Below are 27,525 nucleotides of genomic sequence, written 5' to 3'. Positions count from 1 at the left end.
ACACACACACACACACACACACACACACATCCATCCGCAGGTCTGCTTGCGTCTGTGTATATGCGGATGGATATGTGTGTGTGTGCAAGTGTATACCTGTCCTTTTTTTCCCCCTAAGGTAAGTCTTTCCACTCCCGGGATTGGAATGACTCCTTAGCCTCTCCCTTAAAACCCACATCCTTTCGTCTTTCCCTCTCCTCCCCTCTTTCCTGACAAAGCAACCGTTTGTTGCGAAAGCTTGAATTTTGTGTGTATGTTTGTGTTTGTTTGTGTATCTATCGACGTGCCAGCGCTTTTGTTTGGTAAGTCTCATCATCTTTGTTTTTAGATATATTTTTGAAGAATATAAGATGTTTTGGAATGAAAACTTAGTCAGACAGTGAATTTTTAAATTTCTGTCACTCATTGCTAGAGATTGACATATTACATGTCAGCTAATTGGATCTCGATGTCCACATCACCCACCCAAAGTGAACCATTCTGTCTCTCTTTTGTACTTAATAAGAACACGGTATCTTTGTTAAAGGAACATGAGAAGAAGCTCAATTGGCAGTATAATAAAACACTAACAAGACAGCAGAATATAGTGGAACTCATCGGGGGGGAGGGGAGGGAAGGGGGGGGGGGGAATTACATGAATGTTTCTGCAACCCTCGTCAAAAAACCTGTATTTAGTTGTAGCACTAACTCTGTTTGAATGAAAGTAAAGTCATTTTGCACTGTTTGCTGGCAGACCCTGAAGGGCAGTTTCAGCTGCCTAATTGGAAATGTTTTTCCTAGCCCACAACACAATGTATTTAAGTGTGTCTATGTAGATGACTGTAATGTGTGTATGTTATGTGAAGGTTCGTGTTGGATGATGATGATGTGACAGATGAAGGGAGAGGGTGCAACCCATTGCTGGCACATCGCCTAATCCTCTCAAATAGCACCTAGGGGGTGCTGAGCTCAGTGTCCCCCTCTGGCAGATAGATCACAATCAACAGTGCCATATGCCCTCACTCCTACAGAGAAGTTTGGGATTTAATCCAGGGTATTGGTGCCAAGACCAGCTGTTAGGGACTTTATGCCATCACCCCTCCACTACTTTGCCTTAAAGACACAAGGAAAGTAGCTAACACCAAATGGTGTACCTCTCCCCTCCCCCTCCCCCTCATGACCTCCTCCACTCCCAGGTGATTGCCCACTCGAGTGCCAGCCACTTCCGATGTTGCTTAACTTCAGTGATCTGATGAAACCATTGAATTCAATGAGGCAACGCACTTGGCAGTGTTCTTGAGAATATCCATTTACGAATGTTGAAATAAATTGTACATTCATGATTGAAATTATTATTATTATATTGCTTTCCTTTCTCAGACGTTATGTCTGGTTAAAAATGGAAAGTGACGCGGACCTTGATCAAGCGTGACTTCCTTTTAACTGTACGGTATATGTTATATTGCATTTAGGAACTTTCGGGTGATTGAACATGTATCAATAATTACGGATTTCTGTAGTTGTATATATAAGTTTGGATATAGCTGTATTGCATTGATGTACTGGTGGATATCGTGTGGTATGACTCCTGTAGTTGATAGTATAATTGGTATAATGTTAACTTTATCCTGATGCCACATGTCCTTGACTTCCTCAGCCAGTTGGATGTATTTTTCAATTTTTTCTCCTGTTTTCTTCTGTATATTTCGATTAGTTGTGTTAATTTCATCTTTTTATTGGCGAGTATGATGTCAGGTTTGTTATGTGGTGTTGTTTTATCAGTTATAATGGTTCTGTTCCAGTATAATTTGTATTCATCATTCTCTAGCACATTTTGTGGTGCATACTTGTATGTGGGAACGTGTTGTTTTATAAGTTTATGTTGTAAGGCAAGCTGTTGATGTATTATTTTTGCTACATTGTCATGTCTTCTGGGGTATTCTGTATTTGCTAGTATTGTACATCCGCCTGTGATATGATCTACTGTTTCTGTTTGTTGTTTGCAAAGTCTGCATTTATCTGTTGTGGTATTGGGATCTTTAATAATATGCTTGCTGTAATATCTGGTGTTTATTGTTTGATCCTGTATTGCAATCATGAATCCTTCCATCTCACTGTATATATTGCCTTTTCTTAGCCATGTGTTGGATGCGTCTTGATCGATGGGTGGCTGTGTTAGATGATATGGGTGCTTGCCATGTAGTGTTCTCTTTTCCCAATTTACTTTGTTCGTATCTGTTGATGTTATGTGATCTAGAGGGTTGTAGAAGTGGTTATGAAATTGCAGTGGTGTAGCCGATGTATTTATATGAGTGACTGCTTTGTGTATTTTGCTAGTTTCTGCTCGTTCTAGAAAGAATTTTCTTAAATTGTCTACCTGTCCATAATGTAGGTTTTTTATGTCGATAAATCCCCTTCCTCCTTCCTTTCTGCTTTATGTGAATCTTTCTGTTGCTGAATGTATGTGATGTATTCTATATTTGTGGCATTGTGATCGTGTAAGTGTATTGAGTGCTTCTACGTCTGTGTTACTCCATTTCACTACTCCAAATGAGTAGGTCAATATTGATATAGCATAAGTATTTATAGCTTTTGTCTTGTTTCTTGCTGTCAATTGTGTTTTCAGTATTTTTGTTAGTCTTTGTCTACGTTTTTCTTTTAGTTCTTCTTTAATATTTGTATTATCTATTCCTATTTTTTGTCTGTATCCTAGATATTTATAGGCATCCGTTTTTTCCATCGCTTCTATGCAGTCGCTGTGGTTATCCAATATGTAATCTTCTTGTTTAGTGTGTTTTCCCTTGACTATGCTATTTTTCTTACATTTGTCTGTACCAAAAGCCATATTTATATCATTGCTGAATACTTCTGTTATCTTTAGTAATTGGTTGAGTTGTTGCTGCCAGTAGTTTTAGATCATCCATGTATAGCAAATGTGTGATTTTGTGTTGGTATGTTCCAGTAATATTGTATCCATAATTTGTATTATTTAGCATGTTGGATAGTGGGTTCAGAGCAAGGCAGAACCAGAAAGGACTTAATGAGTCTCCTTGGTATATTCCACACTTAATCTGTATTGGCTGTGATGTGATATTATTTGAATTTGTTTGGATATTAAGTGTGGTTTCCCAATTTTTCATTACTATGTTTAAGAACTGTATCAATTTAGGATCTACGAGGTGTGGCTAGAAAAAAACCGGACTAGTACTGGTGAAACAATAAAACGAATGCAATAAGGCTGAAAGTCATGTGGCCTGTCAAGTGACTCTCGCTCCGCCTACTGCTCCAGTTTCATCTGCCTCCTGCACTCAGTCTGCCCGTGGCGTCTGTTTTAAGTAGTTGACGTTTTGTCTGTGCGTCGGAAAATGTTGAGTGTACAGAAAGAACAGCGTGTTAACATCAAATTTTGTTTCAAACTAGGAAAATCTGCAAGTGAAACGTTTGTAATGTTACAACAAGTGTACGGCGATGATTGTTTATCGCGAACACAAGTGTTTGAGTGGTTTAAACGATTTGAAGATGGCCGTGAAGACACCAGTGATGACACTTGCACACTTTGTTCATGTTGAAACTTTCATGAAGAATCTGCCTAACACTTTCCTTGTCAACTCCTGTTAACTGAGACACTGCTCTGATTGTTAAACGGCAATCTTGTCGAACAAGTTTACCGATTTTTTCAATGTTTGCATCAGTTTTTGCCGACAATGGTCTGCCAGTGCGAGTGTCATCACTGGTGTCTTCGCGGCCATCTTTAAATCGTTTAAACCACTCAAACACTTGTGTTCGCGATAAACAATCATCGCCGTACACTTGTTGTAACATTACAAACGTTTCACTTGCAGATTTTCCTAGTTTGAAACAAAATTTGATGTTAACACGCTGTTCTTTCTGTACACTCAACATTTTCCGATGCACAGACAAAACGTCAACTGCTTAAAACAGACGCCACGGGCAGACTGAGTGCAGGAGGCAGATGAAACTCGAGCAGTAGGCGGAGCGAGAGTCACTTGACAGGCCACGCGACTTTCAGCCTTATTGCATTCGTTTTATTGTTTCACCAGTACTAGTCTGGTTTTTTTCTAGCCATACCTTGTACTTTGTATATTTCCAATATTTGTAGTAACCATGAGTGGGGTACACTATCAAAAACTTTTTGGTAATCAATGTATGCATAGTGTAGTGACCTTTGTTTAGTTTTAGCTTGATATGTCACCTCTGCATCTATTATCAGTTGCTCTTTACATCCTCGTGCTCCTTTGCAACAGCCTTTTTGTTCTTCATTTATAATTTTGTTCTGTGTTGTATGTCTCATTAATTTCTGTGTAATTACTGAAGTTAATATTTTGTATATTGTTGGTAGGCATGTTATGGGGCGATATTTAGCTGGGTTTGCTGTGTCTGCTTGATCTTTAGGTTTCAGATAAGTTATTCCATGTGTAAGTGTATCAGGGAACATGTATGGGTCTGCAATGTAACTGTTAAATAATTTATACCTAAAAACAAAGATGATGTGACTTACCAAATGAAAGTGCTGGCAGGTCGACACACACACAAACGAATACAAACATACACACAAAATTCAAGCTTTCGCAACAAACTGTTGCCTCATCAGGAAAGAGGGAAGGAGAGGATGAGGCAACAGTTTGTTGCGAAAGCTTGAATTTTGTGTGTATGTCGACCTGCCAGCACTTTCATTTGGTAAGTCACATCATCTTTGTTTTTACGTATATTTTTCCTACGTGGAATGTTTCCTTCTATTATAACCATATGTTAAATAATTTAGTTAGATGTGAATGTGTTGAGGTGAACTTCTTTAGCCAGAAATTTGGTATTTTATCTTTTCCGGGGGCTTTCCAATTGTGAGTAGAATTAATTGCTTGGGTGACTTCATGTTGCAAAATTATCACTTCAGGCATTTGTGGTATCATCTTGTATGTGTCTGTTTCTGCTTGTATCCACCGTGCATGCCTGTTATGTTGTACCGGGTTTGACCATATGTTGCTCCAGAAGTGTTCCATGTCTGTTATGCTTGGTGGATTGTCTATTTTAATGTGTGTGTTATCTATTGTCTGGTACACTTTCTTTTGGTTTGTGTTGAATGTTTGGTTTTGTTTCCTTCTACTTTCTCATTTTTTGTATCTTCTAAGTCGTTTGGCCAATGCTTGTAATTTCTGCTTCTTTTCATCTAATTGCTCTATCGCTTCTTGTTGTGAGATTTTACCTAACCTTTTTCGTTTTTTTTTTTTTTTTTTTTTCTGACATTTCATTTCTTATAAATTGTGTTAGCTGTCCGATGTCTCTTCTCAGTTTTTCTATTCTGATCTGTAGCCTGTGTTGCCAAGCTGGTTTTGTGGGTTTCTTCTGTGTGTTGGTTGGTTCTGATCTCTGCCTAGTGTGTATATTTAGTGTAGTGAGTGCTCCTGTATAAACCAGTAGTTGTAACTCTTCCATAGTTGTGTTTTCATTTATTTTGTTGTGTATGATTGTGTTGATAGTTTTTATTGTTGTTTCGACTTGTGGGTTATTTGGTGGTCTATGCAAGAATGGTCTAATGTCTGTATTTGTGTCTTTGTATTCTATATATGTCAGCTGAAATTTCTCTTCTATATCTAACATGTGTGTCACTTCGTGTTCTATTTGTGCTTGTTCTGGTGGCTGTCTTAAGATTTCGTTTTCCTCTGATTGTTTAATTGATGCGTGTTGGTCTTAGTTTGTTTGCTCTGGGATGTTTGAGTCCATTACTGTATTTTCTTCTTCTTCTGATTGCACATTATTTTATTCCAGTATTTTTTGTACTTGTTGTTTGATGTTTTCTAACTCTGACTGGGGTATCCTGTTATTTTTTATTATTACACGGATGTGATCAGCTAGTCATTGTTCTGTTAAAAATTTTAATTCTGGGTATCTGGTAATAAATGTTGTGTATAATTGTGATCTGTATCCAGTTGTGTTGGTTCCTAGGTTTGTTGCTTGGTAATAACAGAACATGAGGTGTCGATTAACTTCATCTGACCATCTCATCCTCTGTCTTTGTTTTCCTTTATTATTATTATTGTTATTATTAATAATATAACTGTAACATTTGCTATAGGAAAAGAATCCAAACAAACTGTTCAGAATATTCTTTGTGTGTTCTTTCCTCCTTCAGATGACTTTACCTACACACTTCAAATACTCTTCCTGCTGTTCAGTTATTATTCTTTACACAATAACCTCCACAGTATCATAGAATATTATATGAATTTGTGTGATGTACAGCCTAAATTATACTGTGTCATTATTTTTCAATAATAGGATGCTTGAATAAACATCACAATGAAGTTTGCTGAGCACTTGGGAGCTCATATTACTCCAGAATGGCGAAAGCAGTACATCAGCTATGAGGTCAGTTCCTTGCATTAATCTTATCATATATTCTCATTCTTTACATGGTGATGGATGCTTAGTTTGCTAAGTACTACTTTGCTTGACAGTGGATAAATAGTTTTCTTTTTTTTTTAAGGTGTTAGTTGTTGGTCTATACTTTCAAATATATCTTGCAACATTCTGTGGGGCATAATGGTAAGCAGCTAGAGTTTAAATGTTGGCATTTTCTTGCAGGAAATGAAAATGATGCTCTATAATGCCGTAGAGGAAGCACCTTCAGCAGAACTTGTGGAGCCTGAGGTTCTCACAAGGCATTTTGCCAATTTTGATGATCACTTTTTCCAGTACTGTGACAATGAACTGAAGAAAATCAATACTTTCTATTCTGGTAATAACAAACTAGTGATTTGTATTGTCATCTTGTTTCTCTGAAAGAAAAATGAAAGAAATTGACAGCCATGTGTTCTTTATTTGCAGAAAAATTAGCCGAAGCTACACGAAAATTTGCTGCATTACAGAGTGAACTCAAAACAGCCGCACTTGTAGATGGCAAAGTCAGCAAACCAGTCTTCAGGTCAAGTGAAGCTAAGCCTAGTCTTCCTACAAGGAAAGTGCAAGAGCTGAAGCTTGCATTTAGTGAATTTTACCTAAGCTTGATCCTCCTGCAAAATTATCAGACTTTGAATTTCACAGGATTTCGGAAGATCCTCAAAAAACACGATAAGGTGAGTAACACTGTGCTGTTTCTCAATATGTGTGACTTTCAGTATAGTATAATGAAATCAGACTGTCAGTAAATATTTACGCCTGTGGTACTGAGTCCTCTCTTTAAAAAGAATGCATTTACTTTCTGTCTATAATAAAATGTGCCTTTATTTATATTTAAGGATCTGTATCACTTTATAAAATAATGTGAAATGTTATAGATGAAAAGCACAAACATCATCATTAAATAGAATATTTTATAGTTTTCAGTTATCACTACTTTACTAAGGTTTAACATTCTTAATTGCTCTAAAAGTAAGTTCCTCAAAGGAAGCTAAATTCACATTTAAAAAAACTATCTATTTTTATTTACAATTCTTTTTGCAATAACAGTGTTGCTATATATGTAAGTATAAACAAATAACAGAACATGTCCTTTTTAAAATTGTTTTTTGTCCCTCAATGTAATCTTTAAAATTCCACACTCATATTGTAGGTTTTGAGTGTATATTTAAAAGTAATAACATCAAATGCTAAATGTATTTACAATAGATATGTCGTGTCATTCGGAGAAAAATCTGAAGGGACCAAATCTGGAGACCAGGAAAGTTTATGCACTAACTCATATTACATTTCAGGCAATTTGGCTAATATGATAATGAAAGTGGCAGTTTGTGCAGTCTGTCGGCAACTTTTGTGGTTTATCATTCAGTACTTTGAATACAGTTCCTCATTTAAACTGCCAACAAGAGTTATAAAACACTTCCTGGTAATTCGTTTTAAAAATTAGTGACCAAAGGGTGAAAAGGACAAGAGAACTGGAATCATACATGATGTGTCACTCACACTGACACAGGGAAATGGTGATCAAGTTTACAAAGTTTATTGACCAATGAAAGAAACATCTGCTTCAATGATAATAACAAAATCATCATTACAGTGTCTCACTGGTGTGAAGACTTGACAGTATGGTGATTACATAATCTGACAAAGTAACACAAATAAGCTGTCCACAATAACACCAAGCATATGAACAGAAAACTCTATCCTGGATACAGTCTGATTGCACCAAGGGAACGACAATGAAGGCTGAATACAGTGGCATTGGTCCCTACAATAGGCTTTGAGAGTGCCGTATGATGATGGGGTGAAAGTATCCACTTGAGGGCTAGGAGAGGCTCTCAAAGCTGGAAGAACTGACTTGTGTAGCTCTGGAGCCAACCTTTATATTGGCCAGTGGCATAATACTCACGGCACTATTTTCAAGTCGTGTGTGGCAGATGTGAATAGTTCCTTTGGAAGTGGCAGCCTCTACTAGCACTGGAACTACTACCTGGCATCTGTCCATTACTGCAATGGAGCGAGTCTGTGCTGCTGAGGTGTGCATGGGCCATGTAGGCTGCACACTTGGCTGAGGTGCCCAAAAGGTTGCCGATCCCTTTTGCAAAGATCACCAGTATAGCAATAGGCAGATTGAATAATGTCACCTGAAACATGAGGAGACTCAAACCTAAATAAATGAAACTGGAAAGAAAGCTGAAGAAGGAAATGTACCAGTTGCAGTCCCAACAAAAACAAAGAAAAACATAAAGCAATCAAAGAACTGAATGATTACATCATTAGTAAATAGAGGTTAACAAAGTACAAATATATGTCCCTGAAGAGACCAAGATAGAAGAGACTGATAATCTGCAAACATCTGCTATGACAGATTAATATTATGAAAAGGATAGACTTCTACTCACAGTAACAATGACACTTTGAGTTGCAGAAAAGCACAATGAAAAGACTGTCCGACATTGAGCTGCCAGCCAAAGCCTTCTTCTTCAGAAAGAAGACAGCTTTGGCATAAAGCTCAATTTGTAACCGTCCTTTCGTTGTGACTGTCTCCACTCAACGTGCCACCTTTATGGTGAGTAGCAGTCTCCCTTTTCACAATATTGTTGACAATCCAAACTGGACTTTCCATTATTAGATTAATAATACAAACATTTAATGCTATGGGCAGTTTTATTGCAACATGGACATTCAAGAAGGGTCATTACAAAAACAATGGCAATGAAGCTGAACAGTTTAGTTGCATGAATCATAAATATCTTCTTTAGGAGAAGGGATATTTACAAGTATACATTACTTTCTAATATATGACAAGTTCAAGACTCAATTCAGAGATGCACAGATTTTTAAGGATTTTTAAAAGATGTGACAGTAGGGCCTACTAACAGTAAAAGGTGTCCTTTTGGAGGGCAGTGGGGGCGGGGGCGGGGGGGGGGGGGGGGGGGGGGGGGGGGGAAGGAGAATGGAATAACCTCGAAGCTCAGCAACACTGTCCATCAGATAGATGAAGAGCGTGAAGTGAACTTACTACAACAAGAAAGCATAGCAAGTTTGAAAAGGGAGCAGAAGAAACATAAGTGACACACAAAGTTGCTAAACCTTGTTAGTTATCATCAGTGCTGGTAAGGTAGTAAAATACTTGATGCATGGAAAAAAGAGAAGTATTATCTTTGTTCAAGAAAGGTAAGTTTAATGACCATTAAAAGGCAGAAGTGTGTGTTCTCAACACTTTATATAATAATAAATATCAAACTTAAAATAATTTCTGAAATTCTTGTTGATGTGAACACGCTGTACTGATGAAGGGACTATCAACTACAGACTATGTGCTTCTTCTACAAAAGATAATTGAGACAACACTATGAGTCAAGTTACAATCACACATACATGTTATAAAATTCATAAATGAATTGGATAATGTAAACAAAAATAAACTTTCAACTGCAAAGAAAAGTAATGGGTATCCTAGAAAATTAATAAAAGCTATAAGACACCTATACAACTAATATAAGATTTTATAAGAGCAAGCAAAACAAAAAATGATGAAATTTTAATAAACAAAAGAAAAGACCACATAGATGTGGTCATAAATATAATCTTGAGACAATATTTGAAAAGAACTGTACCAGACATAGGGCCTGGAGTAAGACAACATGATGTTTGTGAGAAACAGATATATGAAGATATTGGTAAGAGATGTACAAATGTTAACATTGTTATAAGCGAAGAACTGTGCATATATAGAGTAATCTGGACAGAGGTTGCTGTAGTAAGTAACTAATGATTCATTTAAGATTGTGTCCCATCAACCACATAACATTAAAAAACAAGACCAGGCAAGAAAAGAGTACAGTTTTATAAAACTATCAATCTTCCAGCAATCCTCTGTGATATTTTTGTGTGCATGGAAAAAAACTGTAGATGTAATAAAAGCTGCAGAAATGAAATTATGAGAAGAAAATGGAGATATGTTAAGAAATAAAAGCAGAACCAATCAAATTTAGAATAGTGAAGTATTGCAGCAACTGGTATGAGCATACCTGATAGACAAAATAACTTTCCAAATTAGGATTTGCCTACAGACTGACCAGTAAAAGAGATGTAGAGTGTATCACTTCAAAAACATGGTGATGAATTTAGCTAACGAAACTTCCCAGACAATTTCTTGGTGCTCACATCAAGACACAGATCACTGCATTGATAAATGTTTTGTGTTAGAACTATAATAAAGTACGCATGTTTTACTTATCATGATGGATGAAAGCTGATGGCAAGATAGGATTCTAAGGAAGCAATAACAAAATTTACTTCAAAAGTACAAATCTGTCTAATCATAATACTTCATCCACAATACCATGCTATTTGTTTATTGGTGACTATCTTGTCAGACTACAGTTTTCAACCACACACACAGCCGACTGTGGAGCATTACACAGCATCATCTTAACTAGGTGTCCACACTGTATTAAAATTTTTTGCCCACAAGTAAATTGTCTCTGTGACTTTTGATTTCTTCCCCCCTCACTTCCATTCTATGATCACTACGCTTTACCTAAACTTTTATACCTTGATCACCGTCCAGCTTTGCTTACTGTCTTTATGGCCACTCTTCTTCCTCTTTCTAATTATGAACTGGATTCACAAAATTAATAACCTTGTTAGAAAGTCATATCTAATATGCACTTTATATTGGTTTAACAGTAGCCAGTTAACAGGTAAGATAAAATGTCCAGCATAGAGCAAAACTAGGATGTTAGAATCAATGTGTACATATACTGCAGCCTACTCACTGTGTAAGATACTATGTTGTCTGATTTCCCTACAATATAAATGATCTTTTCCATCTTTTCTTGGCAAAATATGACATTTTAATCTGTAAAATGAACAGAACCTAACTTGCCATATCTGAGTCCTTATGACAACCAACAAAACCTTTTCCTTTCTCAGCTCTATCCCAGATTGCCATGTGACTTTAGTTAAAAAATGTTACTGGATATGGAATTCTAAAGATGTACATAGGACAGTTTCTTACCAACTGATGACAGCCACAGAATGCATCCCATGGTAAGGAGCACCGCCTTTACCAAATTTATTGAAGATTTATTATAAATATTAAAAATGAAATTTCTTGGCTTCATGGTACTTTGATTTGCCTCAAAAATAAAAATGGAACACTTTTTGTAGAATAGAACTTTCTAACAAATTTATTTGTGTTGATAAGATCTCTGTCATTATATTGTCACTTCATTGTAGCTGCTATCAGTTGACTCTGGAGCAAGATGGAGACAGGAAAATGTGGAAACATCACACATATACACCAACAAAGATATTGATCGATTAATCACAGAAACAGAAGGAACTGTGACTCTGGAACTAGAGGGTGGTGATCGACAGAGAGCTATGAAACGACTGCGTGTACCACCTCTTGGAGAGCAACGAAGCCCCTGGATTACTTTCAAAGTGGGTCTCTTCTCCGGCTCCTTCATAGTGCTTTTTCTTGCTGTTGTGCTTTCAGGTTGGAATAATTTTCAGTTCTCATAAAACTGTAATAATCTATATACAAAATCTAAATATTACTTTATTTTATAAAAAGCAAGGTAAAAACCACTGAGATGCAAGATTAGCACACATCCCAAAATGTTCTGATTATTATTGCAAATGAAAGTCATATTTTTATTGAAACTTTAAACAACAACCTAGTGCAGACAAGCACTTATCAATTCAAAATTAAAGCAATGAATACTACACATTTCTCTCAGTGTGTTATTGTCATTTTTTTTAATTTTTTTTTTTTTTTATTTTTTATTTTTAATGCAAAATATTGTCAGGAAATGTATTAGATGGACACTATCAAAGTATTGTGCCATATGCTCTTAACTGAACCCATGGTGGAGATATTTATTTGGCTTCTTGCAAATACCAGTAAATGTGGAATAATGTGTACAGAATCATTTACATTTTTCTTACAGCTTGGCAGTAGGGCTGTTAATGGTTAATATCTGTGCTCTCTGACTGCTAGCACATTTTTATTATCAAACCAAACATCTTGAGACTGGAAATTTTTGAATCACTGCTATTTGACTAGCTAATATAATATGCCAAGTCAAACATTTTGTGTGTAGTGACCTGGTAGCCTTACTTTATGAAAGTGTAACAGCAAACATAAGGGGCAATGCCATATCTTAAGCTATTAAAACTACTGAGGATACCGAATAAAACAATCATTGACAAATAATAGTGGGACACGTGCAAAATGTACTGGTAAGGCAATAAAATCTTAAATTTAAGAATTATCATTTTTACAGTTGGGTACAGAAAGTGATTCTCAAACAATTAATATCATAAGAAATTAACCATAACACTAATTCCTGCAGCAGTTATCAGTAGACTTGACTAAGTATTAAAAAACTAAAAGAAGATGTAGGATTTAGGGAAGGAAGCAAAAAGGAAGAGAGAGTAAAAAAGCAAGACAAAAGAACAACATAAGTTCAAACTCTAAATAACTAAGTAAACAAGATCAAAAAATTAGTAATCCCCAGGAGACATCTCACTAATACCACCTACCACCACCTCTAGCCTTGATAGTGGTATCAGTTCAGAAAGGGAGAGAGCTCACAAGTCTTTTCAGGAATACCATATCTGTCTGAAACCACCTATGGATGATTAGCTATGAAATGGTGGGGATATTGATTGCTCCATTTCACCTGCTATTTCGAACGGTACCCAGACATTTTCTGTGGGGTTATGACCAGATAATTTTGTGGGCCAGACAGTATGCAACAGGGTGCCTGAGTCTCTGCCACACCTGGAACATGTGTGTACAGAACTGGGAACATGGTAGTTTTTATCTAGGATGATGGAGTGTATTTAGTAAAGCTATCATGAAGATCTAGAAGAAAGGGCAGCACTTGGTCATTGAGAATGGTGAAATAAATGCCTGCTTCATGTTCATGGTAACATGAAGGAGTGGGCCCAAGTCATTGCAGAAAAATACGCTGAAAACATCACAGAACCACTACCAGGTTGAACTACTTGTACATTCTCCACACATCATGATTTAAGTGTCTTATTGGGCAGTTAGTGCACTTGATGCCTTGTATCATTTGAAAAGAGGTAAAATTGTGACCAGCCAGGTGACACTGCATATGTTCAAGTCAGTTACTGATCTGTTTCTGAATTGTTTTTGATTTGATGTGAATTGATTTTTTATTGGTCCAGGTGTATCATACAGCACAAATTGTACAATTGATATTGGACAGGTCAAAGATAAGTTACAATAATACATAGTATTAGCAAAATTATCTTAGAAGAAAGATTAAGGAAAGGCAAACCTACGTTTCTAGCATTTGTAGACTTAGAGAAAGCTTCTGACAATGTTGACTGGAATACCCTCTTTCAAATTCTGAAGGTGGCAGGGGTAAAATGCAGGGAACAAAAGGCTATTTACAATTTGTACAGAAACCAGATGGCAGTTATAAGAGCCGAGGGGCATGAAAGGGAGGCAGTGGTTGGGAAGGGAGTGAGACAGGGTTGTAGCCTCTCCTCGATGTTATTCAATCTGTATATTGAGCAAGCAGTAAAGGAAACAAAAGAAAAGTTCGGAGTAGGTATTAAAATCCATGGAGAAGAAATAAAAACTTTGAGGTTCGCCGATGACATTGTAATACTGTCAGAGACAGCAAAGGACTTGGAAGAGCAGTTGAACGGAATGGACAGTGTCTTGAAAGGAGGATATAAGATGAACATCAACAAAAGCAAAACGAGGATAATGGAAAGTAGTCGAATTAAGTCGGGTGATGCTGAGGGAATTAGAGTAGTAAAGGAGTTTTGCTATTTGGGGAGCAAAATAACTGATGATGGTAAAAGTAGAGAGGATATAAAATGTAGACTGGCAATGGCAAGGAAAGCATTTCTGAAGAAGAGAAATTTGTTAACATCGAATATAGATTTAAGTGTCAGGAAGTTGTTTCTGAAAGTATTTGTATGGAGTGTAGCCATGTATGGAAGTGAAACATGGACGATAAATAGTTTAGACAAGAAGAGAATAGAAGCTTTCGAAATGTGGTGCTATAGAAGAATGCTGAAGATTAGATGGCTAGATCACATAACTAATGAGGAGGTATTGAATAGAATTGGGGAGAAGAGGAGTTTGTGGCACAACTTGACTATAAGAAGGGATCGGTTGGTTGGACATGTTCTGAGGCATCAAGGGATCACCAATTTAGTACTGGAGGGCAGCGTGGAGGGTAAAAATCGTAGAGGGAGACCAAGAGATGAATACACTAAGCAGATTCAGAAGGATGTAGGCTGCAGTAGGTACTGGGAGATGAAGAAGCTTGCACAGGATAGGGTAGCATGGAGAGCTGTATCAAACCAGTCTCAGGACTGAAGACCACAACAACAACAACATTAGCAAAACAGTAAGCAAATTAAAAAGAGGTACCTATTACAATTAACTTTGTTATGTATTCATAAATTCTCTGACAGAATAGAAACAGCACTTTATTAGAAATGCCTTTAGTTTAGCTTTAAATATTGGATGAGTGGCATTTTTTATTTCCTCTGGAATCTTATTGTGTAGTATGCTCCTCTGATAGGTGGTTGTTCTGTGAAATTTTTTGGTGTATATTTGACTTCCCTCCGGTACTATAGTTGTGTACATTTTTGTTCTGTAGCAGTTTGCATGTTTTCAGGAGGTAGTCCCTATTGAACAAGATAGTTTCATAAATGAATAAACTTGGAACATCTAGATCACCAAGCTCAGTAAAATGGGATTTACAGGACTCCATCTTTTTAAGGTCACAAATTATTCTTCGGGCTCTTTTTTGCATTCTAAAAATCTTTACATTGTGTGTTTGGTCCAGTGATGCTGAGAGTAAGGGCTATTGTGAGGCACCTATCTTCAAATGTCCAATGAATGCTGTTCCCTTCGCAGCGTCCACTGAGAAAGTGGTTGAAATGAACCTCTTATCACTATCAGCAACAATTCCTTTACGCTTGAAATCAATTGTCATTGTCAAGGTGTGACACACATCTTCACTCCACTGTTCTTAAACCATGCTACAAGGCTGTGTGAGATACACACTTCCTTGTAGAAATGTTGACCATTCTGCACTGACACAGCAGCTAATTAGATAACTTAATTTACAGTGTGGTCAGGGGCATGTCCAAACATGCTGGCTCCTGTCTGCCATTCACTCACTCCTCTACATTGACCTATCTTACCAGCCTAATTCTGCAAAACTAACTGGCACATCTCACCACTTTAACACCATGAGTTGGGTTGATTTTGGGAAGGAGACCAAACTGCGAGGTCATCAGTCTCATCGGATTAGGGAAGGATGGGGAAGGAAGTTGGCCTTGCCCTTTCAAAGGAACCATCCCAGCATTTGCCTGAAACGATTTAGGAAAATCATGGGAAACCTAAATCAGGATGGCCAGACATGGGATTGAACCGCCCTCCTCCCAAATGCGAGTCCAGTGTGCTAACCACTGTGCCACCTCGCTCGGTAAACACCATGACTTGGTTTCAGTGGTGGAGGTGCATATGACTACCTGGTACAAATTCTACTCTATGTACAACACCCCAAAGTGACCAGAGTACTCACCTAAGGAGTGTCTAATAACTTACCTGAATAACTTGTGTGGAGAGCAGTTTTGCATTTTGTGTGTGTGTGTGTGTGTGTGTGTGTGTGTGTGTGTGTGTGTGTCTTGACCACTGAATACCTGATTTATACAGTGAGTGGCTACCTTAACTACAGACCATGGCAGATCTCTCCTTTCAATGTTGCCCAATTGAGATGTAAGGAATGATTTAAAAGTTTCCAATCAAAGGTTGTAGAATCCAGAAATGGTATGCCAGTCAGGCAAAACTGCCATGATCATTGAAGCAATCATCCCACCAATGCATCAGGTTGAAGATACCCATTTGCTAAAACACTGTGTCCTGTTCCATGAAGGCATGAAGAAGTCCATAACTGCATGCCGCACCTCCTCATCCAACAGGAATAATTGATCCCTCAAGGGACTGAAGGCATGATATACACATGAGGAGGGATCAGGACAATAGGGCAGGTGCTAGAGTGACTCCCACTTGAGTCTCCCAGTTGAAGCTAGCCTCCCAGATCCACCAGTGTCGTCTATCCTATTGTGATCTGTATGGAACCTGGCACACCAGTCCACAGTGGTGGTTTCTGAGAAAAATCCCGCCCCATACACATTGCCCTTTGGCAGGCCCATAAAAGACTAACAATACATTGGTCCTGTTTCCTCTCATGTGATAATACGAGTGCAGTTCAATAAGTAATGCAACACATTTTTTTTCTGAAACAGGGGTTGTTTTATTCAGCATTGAAATACACCAGGTTATTCCCCAATCTTTTAGCTACACAACACTATTTTTCAACGTAATCTCCATTCAATGCTACGGCCTTACGCCACCTTGAAATGAGGGCCTGTATGCCTGCACGGTACCATTCCACTGGTCGATGTTGGAGCCAACGTCGTACTGCATCAATAACTTCTTCATCATCCGCGTAGTGCCTCCCACGGATTGCGTCCTTCATTGGGCCAAACATATGGAAATCCGACGGTGCGACATCGGGGCTGTAGGGTGCACGAGGAAGAACAGTCCACTGAAGTTTTGTGAGCTCCTCTCGGGTGCGAAGACTTGTGTGAGGTCTTGCGTTGTCATGAAGAAGGAGAAGTTCGTTCAGATTTTTGTGCCTACGAACACGCTGAAGTCGTTTCTTCAATTTCTGAAGAGTAGCACAATACACTTCAGAGTTGATCGTTTGACCATGGGGAAGGACATCGAACAGAATAACCCCTTCAGCGTCCCAGAAGACTGTAACCATGACTTTACCGGCTGAGGGTATGGCTTTAAACTTTTTCTTGGTAGGGGAGTGGGTGTGGCGCCACTCCATTGATTGCCGTTTTGTTTCAGGTTCGAAGTGATGAACCCATGTTTCATCGCCTGTAACAATCTTTGACAAGAAACTGTCACCCTCAGCCACATGACGAGCAAGCAATTCCGCACAGATGGTTCTCCTTTGCTCTTTATGGTGTTCGGTTAGACAACGAGGGACCCAGCGGGAACAAACCTTTGAATATCCCAACTGGTGAACAATTGCGACAGCACTACCAACAGAGATGTCAAGTTGAGCACTGAGTTGTTTGATGGTGATCCGTCGATCATCTCGAACGAGTGTGTTCGCACGCTCCGCCATTGCAGGAGTCACAGCTGTGCACGGCCAGCCCGCACGCGGGAGATCAGACAGTCTTGCTTGACCTTGCGGCGATGATGACACACGCTTTGCCCAACAACTCACCATGCTTTTGTCCACTGCCAGATCACCGTAGACATTCTGCAAGCGCCTATGAATATCTGAGATGCCCTGGTTTTCCGCCAAAAGAAACTCGATCACTGCCTGTTGTTTGCAACGCACATCCGTTACAGACGCCATTTTAACAGCTCCGTACAGCGCTGCCACCTGTCGGAAGTCAATGAAACTATACGAGACGAAGCGGGAATGTTTGAAAACATTCCACAAGAAATTTCCGGTTTTTTCAACCAAAATTGGCCGAGAAAAAAAATGTGTTGCATTACTTATTGAACTGCCCTCATAACATTGGCATAGTTCACATTTCCCATACACATGTCGGAAAGACATGAATGACATACTAATCCCTTGCCTGCATGTCAATGCATATATACCCTCATCACAATCCTGTTACATTGCATATATGCTGCAGCAATGCTCTCAAATGGAAACTTTTCGATCACCCACTATATTTCGTCATTTTAGTGACTGCATTGACAATAGGTCATTAGACTCGAAGTTCCTTCCTCAGCATCCTTCATTTGCTCCTATGCCTCATCCTCCATTTATTAACACCTATAAATAGGATTTTTTCCTACTATTTTCTGATGATTTTTTTTCTGTTGTAAAATAGTTACAAAAAGAAAAAGATTTATTGGAGCTTAATGTCCAGTCAACAATGTGCTCATTCAAACTGAATAGAATCTCGGAAATAAGAAAATTGGTCATGTCATTTTCAAGGGAACTATCCCAGCATTCATCTTACTGATTGACAAAAACCTAAACCTGGCTAGACAGAGTTTTAACCTTGTTGTGAGTCCCTTGGGTAATCATAGCATCATCTTGTTCAATTTTAGGTTTTTAGTCAGTTAGCCTAATAGTGCTGTCATGATGTGACCACAAGAGAGATTTGGCTAAAGAATCCATTTTTGAAAAAGAAATGTGAAATAATAATAGTGCAATAAGATTCCAAGCATTTCTACACATGCCCTATGGAAACACAATACTTGAATATGGCAGACTTATTGGGCTGTGAAAGGTGAGTATGGCAATCATGTTCAATGCACCTTTCGTGTAGTGTGTGTGTTGTCTGACCAATGTAGGCTTTGCCATGCTGACAAGGTATTTTGTAAGATTCCAGCCATCTGCAATCCCAGCATTCTTTTTTGAACCAAAAACGTGGAAATCTTTGTAAGTGGCCAGAAGATTACATTGACATAATGTTTCCCTAGGAATCTGCCTAATTTCGACGAAATATTGCTGACATTTGCAAGGAATGCCCTGGACCTGAACCACTCCTTCTCCTCTTGCTCATGTGAGTGGTCACATTTCCTTCTCCTTAAAGCCATGCTGATGTGATGTGGAGAATATCCATTATCTTCGAACACAGACTGTAGGTGTAGCAATTCCTTTCCAGGGCTGTCTTTATCAGACACAACAAGTGCTTGGTGCACCATTGTTTGAAGGGTGCCCATAGTTTGTGACATGCGATGGCAGCTAGAGGCCTGCAAGTTCAGGTCTATGTGGGCTTATAGTAGACAGGTTGTCCCATTTCTGTCTGACCAACATGTTCAGAAAGGGCAGACAGCCACCCTTCTCCATTTCCATCATAAATTGGATATTCTCATGGAGTGAATTCAGGTTCTGCAAAACATGTGACAGTTCTTCTTTACCATGGGGCCAAACTACAAAAATATCATCCATGTATCATAGGGAGACTTTTGGTTTAAGTTCAGCCATATCAAGTGCCCTCTACTCAGAGTCATCCACAAGAGTTTTCTACCAGAGGGGAGAGAGGACCACCCATGGCAACACCATCAATGTGATCAAATTTTCACTGTTGAATAGAAAGTAGGTTGAGAAAAAGGCATGATAACATAATGGAAGACCTTCTTTGTGGATCTTTGGAAGACCATATGAACTTGTTGGAACAGAGCTGTGAGGTCTTAATCTTTTTGAAACTTCTGCAGAAGAAAAGAAGAATTCAACAACACTGTCATTTTCCTTTCTAATCTTCTTGTGAGGTCTTTACCAATCTTCTGGTACTTGGGTCATTCAAAGATCCACAAAAGAGGTCTTCCATTACCTGCTATTGTGAGCAATATCGGTGCTCTGACATATTCCTTAGGTAGGCATCTTGCTCTCTGCTGATAACTTCTGTGGGGAAAGTCTCACATCATTTTTGCAACTCTGGTGAGTAGACTGAGGTCACATCAACTCAGTGAATTGGACTTATTAATAAGATTTGATGTCATCTGTCTCTTCACTAGGGTTTCTCTCATGGATTCACTGTCACTCACCAGCAGTAAGTTCATGGCTGATATAACAGTGGTATTTCATCATGACCTTTTTAAAATTCATCATTACTTTTCTTTTATTTCACCATGGCGTTTCCTTAACCTACTTTTTATTGAACAGTGAATATTTTGAACAAAGTGACAGTTTGTCACAGGTAGTCCTCTCTCCCCTCTGGAAGCAAACTCTTTTGTGGAAGATTTTGAGGAGAGGACACCGATTCAACCAAACTTAAACTAAAAGGCGTCTGATGATATGTAGACGTTACTTTTGTAGTGTGGCCCCATGGTGAGGGAGACCTGTCTTTTTTTTCCCCAGCATTTTAATTCAATCCACAAGAATATCCAGTTTACAATGGACATGGAGAAGGGCAGCTGTCTCCCATTTCTGCACATCTTGATCAGTCAGAAAGTGAATGGATCCCTGAGGCATTCCATCTAAGGTAAACACACACATACAGACCTGGATTTGCAGGCATCTGGCTGCCATGACCCCTCACAAACTATGGGCAACCATCAAATGGTGAGCACATGTAGTGTCTGATAGACACAAGGAGCTGAAACACCTACAATTTATGTTCAAAGATAATGGATATTCTCCACATCATGTAAGCATTGCCTTAAACAAGAAGAAACATGACCCCTCCCACATGAACAAGAGGAGGGGGAGTGGTTCAAGTCCAGGGCATTCCTCCCACATGTTGGCAATATTTTGTTGAAATTAGGCAAGATCCTAAGGAAACATTATGTCAAAGTAATCTTCCAGCTGTCTACAAGAATACCTTGTCAGTGTGGCATAGCTTACATTGGACACACACACACACACACACACACACACACACACACACACTCTCCTCTCTCTCTCTCTCTCTCTCTCTCTCTCTCTCTCTCTCTAAGTGTGTGTGTGTGTGAAATGTAGCACAGTAAGTCTGCCATATTCAAGCACTGTTTTGCTGTAGGGAATTCTATGGGTTATTCTGCAACAGAAATCTTGGCCTCAATTCAGTTATTAAGGAATCGGTGGAAATTCATTTGATGGAAGATCTTGTTAGTCATGATGGCAGCTTTCAACTGGATAGGGCAGGAGGCCTATTGATTTCTTAATATCTACAGAAAAAAAATTTAGTGACAATTAATTTATTAATTTAACATGTGAATTTTTACTCTGTAAGCCCGCATTCCAAGAAAGTATGTATGTAGCATCACCATTACAAATGGACTTGTGCACCATAGATGGAACAACATTCTAAGCAGGTACGAAACTCAACAGAGGTCACTCATGTAGAGGAAACTTTCATGCCTGTGTCTCTGCACTAATTTTTGGCAGAAAATTAACATTGTGGACCAGCAATCTCCAGTGCAAAACACTCATCTGAAGACAGTTGAATGGTTGTCAGCTGAAATACAATGGCAAGAAGTTAGCATCATCCATTTGCAATCCTGAAACTTCATGGAATAGTCCAGTATTTCATTCACACTTTGCATTTGGCAGTGTCATGTTTACAAAATATGTAACTATCTAGTTAAGAACTTTGCCATATACTCCTTTTCCCTATCTGTGCAAGTATACTAAACACCAAAGCATCCCATGGACTTTTATGTGTTGTCGTCATGGTCTTCAGTCCTGAGACCGGTTTGATACAGCTCTCCATTCTACCCTATCCTGTGCAAGCTTCTTCATCTCCCAGTACTTACTGCAACCTACATCCTTCTGAATCTGCTTAGTGTAGTCATCTCTTGGTCTCCCTCAACAATTTTTACCCTACACGCTGCCCTCCAATGCTAAATTTGTGATCCCTTGATGCCTCAGGACATGTCCTACCAACCGGTCCCTTCTTCTTGTCAAGTTGTGCCACAAACTCCTCTTCTCCCCAATTCTATTCAATACCTCCTCATTAGTTATGTGATCTACCCATCAAATTTTCAGCATTCTTCTGTAGCACCACATTTTGAAAGCTTCTATTCTCTTCTTGTCCAAACTATTTATCGTCCACGTTTCACTTCCGTACATGGCGACACTCCATACAAATACTTTCAGAAACAACTTCCTGACACTTAAATCTATACTCTTCTTCAGAAACGCTTTCCTTGCCATTGCCAGTCTACATTTTATATCCTCTCTACTTCGACCATCATCAGTTATTTTGCTCCCCAAATAGCAAAACTCCTTTACTACTTTAAGTGTCTCATTTCCTAATCTAATTCCCTCAGCATCACCCGACTTAATTCGACTACATTCCATTATCCTCGTTTACCTTTTGTTGATGTTCATCTTATATCCTCCTTTCAAGACACTGTCCATTCCGTTCAACTGCTCTTCCAAGTCCTTTGCTGTCTCTGACAGAATTACAATGTCATCGGCGAACCTCAAAGTTTTTATTTCTTCTCCAAGGATTTTAATACCTACGCCGAATTTTTCTTTTCTTTCCTTTACTGCTTGCTCAATATACAGATTCAATAACATTGGGGAGAGGCTACAACCCTGTCTCACTCTCTTCCCAACCACTGCTTCCCTTTCATGCCCCCTCGACTCTTATAACTGCCATCTGGTTTCTGTACAAATTGTAAATAGCCTTTTGCTCCCTGTATTTTACCCCTGCCACCTTCAGAATTTGGAAGAGGGTTTTCCAGTCAACATTGTCAAAAGCTTTCTCTAAATCTACAAATGCTAGAAACGTAGGTTTGCCTTTCCTTAATCTTTCTTCTAAGATACGTCGTAAGGTCAGTATTGCCTCACGTGTTCCAACATTTCTATGGAATCCAAACTCATCTTCCGCGAGGTCAGCTTCTACCAGTTTTTCCATTCGTCTGTAAAGAATTCACGTTAGTATTTTGCAGCTGTGACTTATTAAACTGATAGTTCGGTAATTTTCACATCTGTCAACACCTGCTTTCTTTGGGATTGGAATTATTATATTCTTCTTGAAGTCTGAGGGTATTTTGCCTGTGTCATACATCTTGCTCACCAGATGGTACAGTTTTGTCAGGACTGGCTCTCCAAAGGCCATCAGTAGTTGTAATGGAATGTTGTCTACTCTCGGGGCCTTGTTTCGACTCAGGTCTTTCAGTGCTCTGTCAAACTCTTCACGCAGTATCGTATCTCCCATTTCATCTTCATCTACATCCTCTTCCATTTCCATAATATTGTCCTCAAGTACATTGCCCTTGTATAGACCCTCTATATACTCCTTCCACCTTTCTGCTTTCCCTTCTTTGCTTAGAACTGGGTTTCCATCTGAGCTCTTGATATTCATACAAGTCGCTCTCTTTTCTCCAAAGGTCTCTTTAATTTTGCTGTTGGCAGTATCTATCTTATCCCTAGTGAGATATGCCTCTACATCCTTACATTTGTCCTCTAGCAATCCCTGCTTTGCCATTTTGCACTTCCTGTCAATCTCATTTTTGAGATGTTTGTATTCCTTTTTGCCTGCTTCATTTACTGCATTTTTTATTTTCTCCTTTCATCAATTAAATTCAATATTTCTTCTGTTACCCCAGGAGTTCTACTAGCCCTCCTCGTTTTACCTACTTGATCCTCTGCTGCCTTCACTACATCATCCCTCAGAGCCACCCATTCTTCTTCTACTGTATTTCTTTCTCCCATTCCTGTCAATTGTTCCCTTATGCTCTCCCTGAAACTCTGTACAACCTCTGGTTTAGTCAGTTTATCCAGGTCTCATCTCCTTAAATTCCCACCTTTTTGCAGTTTCTTCAGTTTTAATCTACAGTTCATAACCAATAGATTGTGGTCAGAGTTCACATCTGCCCCTGGAAATGTTTTACAATTTAAAACCTGGTTCCTAAATCTCTGTCTTGCCATTATATAATCTCTCTGATACCTTCTAGTATCTCCAGGATTCTTCCATGTATACAACCTTCTTTTGTGATTCTTGAACCAAGTGTTAGCTATGATTAAGTTATGCTCTGTGCAAAATTCTACCAGGCGGCTTCCTCTTTCATTTCTTACCCCCATTCCATATTCACCTACTGCATTTCCTTATCTTCCTTTTCCTACTATCGAATTCCAGTCACCCATGACTATTAAATTTTCGTCTCCCTTCACTATCTGAATGATTTCTTTTATCTCATCATACATTTCATCAATCTCTTCATCAGCTGCAGAACTAGTTGCCATATAAACTTGTACTACTGTAGTAGGCGTGGGCTTCATGTCTATCTTGGAGACAATAATGCGTTCACTATGCTGTTTGTAGTAGCTTATCCGCACTTCTATTTTTTTTATTCATTATTAAACCTACTCCTGCACTTCTACTTCATTTTGTATTTATAACCCTGTATTCACCTGACCAAAAGTCTTGTTCCTCCTGCCACCGAACTTCAATAATTCCCACTATATCTAACTTTAACCTATCCATTTCCCAGCCCGCATCTCGTGGTCGTGCGGTAGCGTTCTCGCTTCCCACGCCCGGGTTCCCGGGTTCGATTCCCGGCGGGGTCAGGGATTTTCTCTGCCTCGTGATGGCTGGGTGTTGTGTGCTGTCCTTAGGTTAGTTAGGTTTAAGTAGTTCTAAGTTCTAGGGGACTGATGACCATAGATGTTAAGTCCCATAGTTCTCAGAACCATATCCATTTCCCTTTTTAAATTTTCTAACCTACCTGCCCGATCAAGGGATCTGACATTCCACACTCCTATCCGTAGAACGCCAGTTTTCTTTCTCCTGATAATAACATCCTCCTGGGTAGCCCCCGCCTGGAGATCACAACGGGGGACTATTTTACCTCCGAAATATTTTACCCAAGAGGATGCCATCATCATTTAACCATATAGTAAAGCTGCATGCCCTCTAGAAAAATAATGGCTGTAGTTTCCCCTTGCTTTCAGCCGTGCACAGTACCAGCACAGCAAGGCCATTTCGGTTTGTGTTACAAGGCCAGATCAGTCAATCATCCAGACTGTTGCCCCTGCAAATACTGAAAAGGCTGCTGCCCTTCTTCAGGAACCACACGTTTGTCTGGCCTCTCAACAGATACCCCTCCGTTGTGGTTGCACCTACGGTACGGCCATATGTATTGTTGAGGCACGCAAGCCTCCCCACCAGTGGCAAAGCCCATGGTTCATGGGGGGAGGGGGGACTTTTCAGTTTTGTATGTTATTGTGCAAAGATATCCAAGAATATCTTTGAAAGCAAGATAGAAGAGGGTCTGTACTGGTAGAATTTATTTAGAAAGGACTTTTATAATTCTTTCTGAATAAATTCTACCAGGATAGACCCTCTTCTACCTTGCTTTCAAAGATCTTCTCAGATATCTTTGCACAATAACATACAAAACTGTAGGACAATCACATCTTTGGTCCATTGTGCACAGAGATTTGAGAAGACTGAAGAAAGGAAGATACAGGACAGAAGAGAAAGGACTTTGATGAGAAAAGAAGCATAGCTTTGGACCACAAAGGTTCATAATGGATCTTTATGAAATAAGACAATTACAAGATCACTAATAGAGATATGGATGGTCATTGTTTTCCTCAGTGTAGAAGATACGTATGATAGTACATGCAAAAGGACAGTATGTAAATTTTAAAGAACAATGGGGTGGGCAATTACTGGGTTGGTGCATGGCATGAGTTCGTAGTATTTTTACATAAGTTTAATAAACACAACAGACACTCTTAACAGAGACTTTACTCATCTGTAATATACTCTCATTCACTATTTACAACAGTCTGTAAATGCTGGGGTAACTTTCTGCTTCTGTGATTACAGAAATCATATGGTTTTGAGGCAAAGAACTAGAGAGCATAAAGGTGAAATCTGAGGGCACAAGATCAGGTGAAGAAGGTTGGTGTGGAATGACTTTCAAACCCAGCACTCATATATTCTTTTTATCAGTCTAGCAGAATGCCAGTGAGCATTATCTTGGAGTAGCATCACTTCATGCAATCTTTCTTGTCATTGTTCTTGGACTGCATCTGCAAGACATCTCAGCTGATGACAATAAATGTCAGCAGTGATGGTTACACCTAGGGGAAGCAATTCGTAGTACCCTACTCTTCCCCATGTGCACATCTTTTGTGGATGAGTCCAGAGCTTTGTATGTGGAATTGCTGCTTAGTTTGGGCTCAATCAATCCTTTATTTTCCTTATGTAGCATGAAGACACCACTTCTCATCACCAGAAACAATACAGGATAGGAATGGTTGGTGGTGTTCATGAGCCAATTGATGTTGAGCACTCAGGGATGCACATATGGCCAGCTGACAGTTTTTCATGATTTTGGCTTGGAGCAGGAGGTACCAAAACAACCAAATCTTGAACCTTCCCCACTGGATAAAATACCACACAATAGTGGAATGCTCACAGTTCGTCATATTTGACAGTTCCTGAGTACACTAACATGGATCATTGTGGATTAATGTTTTTAAACAATCTTCTTCAAACTATGAAGGTCTTCCTGAAACTGGAGATTCTTATCAAGATGACCCTCGTTAAAGCCATTTTTCTTGCCAAGCTCTGTTTAGTGGCACTATCCCCATCCCATACATTACCAAATGTTTCTTGCTGCTTCCATAGGTATCACCCCCCTTTTGAACTCAAACAGAAAAATATGTCAGAAATGTTCTGATCTATCCACTTGTCACTCCATTTTCTAGTGTCCACATCCCTACTCACTATCTCCAAATGACAAAATGACAATCTGTTAACTCAAATAGCAGCAGTGAACTACACATAAAAAATGAAAATCAATAAAAAAAATCTATAGCAACCAGAATACCAATGTGCAAAACAAAAATGCTATGAACTTGTGCACCAATGTAATTGATTACATGAAAAGTAAGAAGTGTGCAGAGGAAATCTAAGCCGCATAAATGTTGGGAAAGGAGAGAAGATATTAGCTGTAACAGAGAAAAGAGCTAAAATAAGTAAGTGCTCTATCACCATTGCTTTTCACCACAGTAATGGATGACATGTCGCCAAGAATGCCAGGACAGATTGCAGAAGGAAATGTGAAAGCAATGTTGTTTACTGATAAATTGATGTCTTGTTTCATTGTTTTGTTAAGGGTTGAACATCCACTACTTCATATAATGTTTGAATTGAACTGAATTTTATTATTGTAGAGACCTCACAGGTTATCTGAGGTGTTAGAAGTGTCAATATAATTACAGTACACTCATGTTCACAATACAAAAAATTACTAATTGCTATATGATAGTTGCTATTATGAGTATGGGTACTGTGGTAGCTTTTCTCAGTGTAGGAAAGGCAAAAGGAAAGACTGTTTACAACATTACAATAAAGTCTGCATTTTGTTACTGCTCTATTACTTCCTAAGTTGACAAAAATTTCAATCACACCATTTACTTGACCTTGATTAAACATTCGTCAACTTCATAAGGGCTCAGACTTCATAAGCACTCAGTTCTAATAGAATTTTTTTTTTAATTGTTGAGTTGGTAACTCTTTTTATCCCCTGCAGATTTGGGAGTTAGAATTAGCCCGCAGTATTCCTGCCTGTCGTAAGAGGTGACTAAAAGGAATCTCACATGTTTCGGCTTTTAT

General features: G+C 38.8%; 1 protein-coding gene across 1 annotated transcript in view; it reads left to right on the top strand.

The window, feature by feature from the left end:
* Positions 1-27,525, top strand: part of LOC126187372 (xenotropic and polytropic retrovirus receptor 1) — a 304,308-nt gene that overhangs the window by 218,408 nt on the left and 58,375 nt on the right. The window contains exons 2-5 of the mRNA XM_049928417.1: positions 6,274-6,363; positions 6,580-6,733; positions 6,823-7,070; positions 11,641-11,902. Coding sequence (XP_049784374.1) covers positions 6,295-6,363; positions 6,580-6,733; positions 6,823-7,070; positions 11,641-11,902 — 733 coding nt within the window. The 5' untranslated portion in view covers positions 6,274-6,294. The remainder of the gene's footprint in view (positions 1-6,273; positions 6,364-6,579; positions 6,734-6,822; positions 7,071-11,640; positions 11,903-27,525) is intronic.

Source organism: Schistocerca cancellata, chromosome 5, assembly GCF_023864275.1.
Source record: "Schistocerca cancellata isolate TAMUIC-IGC-003103 chromosome 5, iqSchCanc2.1, whole genome shotgun sequence".
Lineage (NCBI taxonomy): Eukaryota > Metazoa > Arthropoda > Insecta > Orthoptera > Acrididae > Schistocerca > Schistocerca cancellata.
Note: the sequence above shows the minus strand (reverse complement) of the source record. Positions and strands in the feature narration are given on the sequence as shown.